Consider the following 6,351-nt stretch of genomic DNA (forward strand, 5'->3'; position numbering starts at 1 on the left):
ATCATTTTGTGTCTAGGCATTTGGGCTGCACGTATGTGTATTACGTATTTGCCTGGTGACTGTATGTGGCATGTATGTATATCATATATGTGCCCGGTGACTGAAGAACAACAGAAGACATCAGATCCCCTGGAACTGGAGTTACACATGGCTGTGAATCACCATGTGGGTCCTGGGAGTCAAACCCAGGTTCTTTGCAAGAGCAGCCAGGGCTCTTACCCACTGAGCCACCTCTCCTGCACCCTACCCCTTGTGGCTTTTCGGTGCCTTGTCACCAAGATCAGTGCGGTATGTGAAGCCCACAGGCCCTTTAACCTCCAGCCCTCCAGCACTTAGCAGTCTAAACATGGCTGGAAAAGTGCCAGCTTAAACACAGGGTCACCGTCGTTAAGAAGCCAAATCGCCCCAACACCATCCACGACAACTCGGAAACAAGAAACACCCTTGTTGAGAACCCGCGTTCCTCACCCTGTGGGTCACGACCCCTTTAGGAGTCCAACAACCCTTTCAGGGGTCACGCATCAGATAGCCTCCAGACCAGATACTTACATTACAATTCGTAACAGTAGCAACATTACAGTTAAGAAGTAGTAACGGAAATAATTTTATGGGTGGGGGTTCACCCCAAAATGAAGAACTGTATTAGAGGGCCACAGCATTAGGAAGGTCGAGAACCACTGTTGTAAACACTTTTATTTGCATATCAGCTTGAGCCCTTTCTTTAAGTGCAAAAGGGGCCATCCATAAAAGTTAGTTGTAGACAGAAAACATAGGACAGAATAATCCCTCCTCTGCCCACTCTCCTTTGCCAGGCTGGGCACACTTAAGATCCATAGCGAGAAGTTACAGCACCGTCCAGGCAAGCAGGCTCCATGGGCTTCTTTCCTTACATTCTTTGAGATGCTATATTCAGTATATTTAAAAAAAAAAAATCAATGTATTAAAAAAGTCAAGTGTGTCTACAGCTATGTCCTCCTAAAAACGAATAATCTCATCAGATAAAAACAAGATCATAAAGAGGGCCACAGGAAGGCAGGTTTGGTGGTGGTGGTGTGTGCCTTTGGTTCTAGCAAAGGCAGGCGGATCTCTCTGAGTTCGAGGTCAGCCTAAGACACATAGTGAGTTCCAGGTCAGCCACCCTGTCTCAAACAAAACAAAAACAAAAGGAGGGTCACTGGAGCCAGGTGTAGTGGAACGCACCTGCAATCCCAGGGCACAGGATACTCAGGCAGGGACTGCTGTGGGTTTGAGACCAGTTATGTACAGAGTGCCAGACCAGCAGGGCTGCATAGCAAGACTGTCTCAAAAAGGAGGAGGAGGAGGAGGAGGAGGAGGAGGAGGAGGAGGGAGGGAGAGAGAAGGAAAGTAGTGCTGGTAAAGGCATGGGAGGTGCTGCCTGCCTCAGCAGCCTCCATTTTCAAACATGGAGGTAGAAGGAGCCTACAAAGGCGGGAGGCACCCTAGCAGCCAGCACAGGGCAGGCAGGGTGCGGGGGCCCTGGACTCCTCTCACAGCTGTTCCTCTTCCTGTCTCCGTTCCACTTCTGTTCTAGCCTCAGCCCTCAGCACCCTGAGGCTCCTAGCCTCACCTACCCTGGGGACTCTCTTGGGCAGGGTTGGCAACCGGGGAGTGTGCAAGAAGGCCCTCCTGCGCTTGTGAAACCATGAGAACCGTCCTGGGGTCTGGAACCTCACTGTCTTTACCTGTTTCCGGGCCCTAGATCCTGGGGATGTCCCTAGGGTAACAGAGCTAGCTGAGGCTTGCGCTAGAGCCTGAGGTCCAGCCTCCTCCCTCTGGTCATGGAGGACTCCTGCCCTCTGGTCAGCTGGGGCCTCCACTCTCTCACTTTCTGCAGCTCCAGTCTCTTGGTTAACTGGGCCCTCTGCCCTCTGCCTACCTATGACTTCTGTTTTCAGATCAGCTGCAGCCTCTGCCCTCATATTAGCTGCCGCCTCTACCCTCGGATTAGCTACAGTCTCTACCTTCGGGTTAGATGCAGCCTCTGCCCTCGGATTAACTTCAGCCTCTGTCCTCGGATTATCTGCAGCCTCTACTTTCGGGTTAGCTGCAGCCTCTACCTTCGGGTTAGCTGCAGCCTCTGCCCTCGGATTACCTGTAGCCTCTACCTTTGAGTTAGCTGCAGCCTCTGTCCTTGGATTAGCTGCAGCCTCTGCCTTCTCTTCAGGTGCAGCCTCTGGTATCGGGTTAGCTGCAGCCTCTGCCCTCTCTTCAGGTGCAGCCTCTGGTCTCGGGTTAGCTGCAGCCTCTGCCCTCTCTCCAGGCGCAGCCTCTGGTCTCGGGTTAGGTGCAGCCTCTGGTCTCGGGTTAGGTGCAGCCTCTGGTCTCGGGTTAGGTGCAGCCTCTGGTCTCGGGTTAGGTGCAGCCTCTACTCCACGTTCAGCTGGAACATCTACCCTCTGGTTCTCTTCAGCCTCTGGGGGCTCCTGCTCCTTCCTGCACCGCCTCAAGGAGACCCACTTGATCTTGGGCTTCCAGCGCCTGGTACCCGGTGTCTGGTCGCTCCCGTCTCCTGTGTTTCTTCTGGAGCTATCGTCCCGACTGGTATGGCTACGTCTCAATTCTCCAGCCCTCTCAGCTGCGATGGAGGCCTGCTGAGCCTCGACCACGTCCGATCCTGATCTGGGTGCCCAGCCCTTCACCCTCTGTTTCAGCTTCCCCCAGGACACCTGGCTGACATACTCCCGCCATCTGTCGGCTTTGGACGGGCGGGGTCCCAGGTTGTCCTCAAACATGGGCACTGGCAGATTGCCTCGGCGACGTGGAGGAGGCGCGCTGGGCTTCTTCTCCCCCCGGCGGAGGAAGGCTTCTACCAACTCCTGATCATCCTCACTCTCCACATCACTGCCCAGGAATTTGCTGCCCAAGTAACTGACGGGTATTTTGCGCACCTTTCTGGTCCTCTGGGACCCCCTATTGCCTTTGACTTTGGAGGTCTCGAAGTCACTCAACTCGCTGTCGCTGGCGTTACTGCTGTCATAGGTGCCTACGACTAGCCGAAGTGGAGGAGTGACCATCTGTGGGACTCTCCTCACTCGGGGTTCTTTGGCTTTTTTGGGGGGCTGGGGTGGGTGTGGCGTACTCTTTTCGATTATTCGAGCCACGTCTTCCAGGGTGCGGCCCTCCTCCTGCAGAAACTGAATCAGGCGCTCCCGAAATTCAGCTTCCTTGGTGGCGGGCTTGGAGATGACTCTCCACACGCCCCCAGCCAGCCGGACCTCTCGGGGGATGAGCAGATAGTCAACATCCTCCCCAATCTGCAGCATTCCCACCGTGGAGTCCTCCTCTTTCCGGAACACCTTGCCGATCTTCTTAAAGGTGCCCACGGGCCTTAAGGCCTCCACTAACACGTCCAGATCGACATCTTTGCAGACATCAGGGACGCTCCAGAGGATCAGGCAATCGGGAGAGGGGAGGAAGCCCCAGGGGAACCAGCCCCCCACGTGGCTTTTCTCGAGAGTCTTTAAGATCTCCAGAGTGGATTCTGGGGTGGGGGCACGAAGCCCAAACAAAAAACTTAGATTCTAGTCTTAGGGAGGGGGCAGGGGAGAGTCCTAGCAACTCTGCTCATGCAGAGTGTCACCTCCCTGCAATTTTCTTCGCAGGAGACAAGTCCAAGTTGGGTTTTCCCTCACCCCCTCTGAGTTGTAGTGAGCGATTTTCCAGGATGCTTACGTGAACTGAGGCGCGGTCAGTCCCGAGGCTAAAAGCTGGGTTCAAACGGGAGACGCCAGTGTCCCGGCTCCAAGCTGGGGACGCACGGGCTCCGATCGCTTCTCCCTAGGCCCCGACACTCCGGGTGTAGCTGAAAGTTTGTGGGAGGACTCTACAGACAAAGGCGTCTCAGCGTGGCTGCTCAATATGGCGAGGCAGTTAAAGGCCTCCGCCCAGCCCCGAGGAGGGTCTCCCGCCCCCAGGCAGGCTGCCGCCCCGCTCCAGGCTGACCTTGTTTTGCAGTCTGCGGAGCGCTGTGGAGCAGAGAGTCGCAGGAAGTTTCTGGGCGCCCTCCCCTCCTGGGTGAGGCCCACCTTCTCCATCTCATTTTACATTCTCAGACTGAAAAGACTGGCAGCTGAGCTGTCCACTCCCTTCAGGTCAGCCTCCCTCTCCTCCTCCACAGAGGTGTGGCCGCCCCTCCACCCCCGAGGGCCTCGTTGAGGCCAGGGAGGGCGTCCCTCCTCAGCTGCTGAAAGTCACTGGGTCTCCAACCTTCTATTCTAGAGGCAAGACAAGACTACGCTTGCGCCGCTTATGGCCGAGATCATTTGAAGGCCATTGCTGTTACCTGGATGAGACCAGGAAGATTGCTCAATGGTTAAGAGCATGAGCTGCTCTTGCAGAGGACCTGGGTTGTGTTCCAGGACCCACATGATGGCTCTCAACCCTCTGTAACTCCAGGCCCAGGGGATCCAACACCCTCTTCTGATCTCTGTGGGTACTGCACACACATGGTGCATACACACCCACCCCCCCCCCCCCCCCCCCCACACAAAAAGACAAGACATTCGTGCACATAAAAAAAAAAATGGACCCACTGGCTGGAGAGATGGCTCAGTGGTTAAAAGCATTGCCTGCTCTTCCAAAGGTCCTGAGTTCAATTCCCAGCAACCACATGGTGGCTCACAACCATCTGTAATGAGGTCTGGTGCCCTCTTCTCCTCTTCTGGCCTGCAGACATACACACAGACAGAATATTGTATAAATAATAAATAAATATTTTTAAAAAATGGACCCACAAGATAATTCAATGGGTAAAAACATGTGCCATGCAAGTGTGACAACCTGAATTCAGTCCCCAGAACCCACATAAAACCAACTCTACAAAGCTGTTTGTTCTCCACAGTGCACCCCCACACAGAGATTATACATATGCAAATACAGACACAATGATAAATTTTTTAATTAAAATGTGTTGTTTCTCTGTAGCTTTGGAGTCTGTCCTGAAACTCATTCTGTAGACAGGCTGGCCTAGAACTCACAGAGATCCACCTGACTATGCCTTCTGAGTGCTGGAATTAAAGGTGTGCACCAACACCACCCGGCTAATATTTTTCTTAGAAACAAAAATATATCTTTAAGATCACAGAGATGTTGTGGTATTTTTAGTTCTTAACTTACTATGTATCCCACATGACCTCAAACTTTCAGCAATCTTCTGAGTACTAGCCTTAAGGGCATGGGCCACCATACCAGGATTAAAGATAATATTTTCAACAGCAACAAAAGCCAAGTAAAGAAGTGACATCAGGATTTGAAGAGATGGCTCAATGGTTAAGAGCACTGACTGCTCTTCCAGAGGACACGGGTTCAATTCCTAGCACCCACGTGGCAGCTCATGACTGTCTGTAATTCCAGTTCCCAGGGAATCGACACCCTCACACAGACACACATGCAGGAAAAACACCAATGAACAAAAAATAAAAAATAAATCACATTTTTAAAAAAGTGATTTTAATACCAATATAAAAACATCTACCAGACATGAGTTTTTTTTTAAAAAGTGACTTTAACATGGGGTGTACTCTTGTGATCCCAGTACTTGGAGGCAAGAGGATCAAGAAGGTAAGGTCATTCTGAGCTACAAAGAGAGTTACAAGAAACCCTGTCTCAAAAAAAAAAAAAAAAAACAAAACCACCCCAGGGGCTGGAGAGATAATTCAGTGATTAAGAACAATTGCTATTCTTGCAAAGGATCTGATTTGGTTCTCGGCACCCACATGGTGACTCACAGTCACCCAAAACTCCAGTTGCAGGGAATCAGATACCTAAAACCCCCCCAAGAACCCAACAAGCACAAGCAAAGACTCATGCAAAACACGCATGCACAGAAAAAAAAAATAAATCTTTAAAAATTAAAGTAAAATAAATGCTTGTGGTTGTATTTAACTCAGGAAGACCTTGGAGGCAGATCATCAGCAATGAGAGAAGGGGGAAGGGAGAGAAAGGAAAGTGCCAGAGAGGCTGTTACAGGCTGCGGGGAAGAGCTGAGGTTGGGAGTCCTCTTCCTTTGAGTCCTGTTACTGCCTGCAGCTTCCCCTCACAACCATCTGTAACTCGGGTTCCGGGGATCCAATGCCTTCTTCTGACCTCCAAGGGTTACCAGACACACACGTGGCACTCATATATACACACAGGCAAAGCACAGACTTAAAATAAATAAATGTAATTTTTTTGTCTGTTTTTCAAGACAGAATTTCTCTGTGTAGCCCTGGCTATTCTGAAACCAAGATCCACCTGACTCTGTCTCTGAAGTGCAGGGATAATCTAATTTAAAAACCTTCTTAAACTGGGCAGTGATGTTAAGTTGGGAGTGTAGACCCCAGCTGCTTGTAT

At 51.4% G+C, this 6,351-nt stretch overlaps 1 protein-coding gene across 1 annotated transcript; it reads right to left on the reverse strand.

Annotated features, from left to right (window-relative positions):
- Positions 1–675: 675 nt before the first annotated feature.
- Positions 676–4,069, reverse strand: Ccdc8 (coiled-coil domain containing 8). The gene has a single exon (XM_050132191.1). It carries the CDS (start codon positions 3,282–3,284, stop codon positions 1,509–1,511), a length of 1,776 nt encoding a protein of 591 aa, XP_049988148.1. The 5' UTR covers positions 3,285–4,069; the 3' UTR covers positions 676–1,508.
- Between the last annotated feature and the right edge of the window lie 2,282 nt (positions 4,070–6,351).

This window comes from Alexandromys fortis, unplaced genomic scaffold, assembly GCF_014885135.2.
Source record: "Alexandromys fortis isolate MF-2015 unplaced genomic scaffold, M_Fortis_MF-2015_v1.1 scaffold_408, whole genome shotgun sequence".
In the NCBI taxonomy this organism is placed as follows: domain Eukaryota; kingdom Metazoa; phylum Chordata; class Mammalia; order Rodentia; family Cricetidae; genus Alexandromys; species Alexandromys fortis.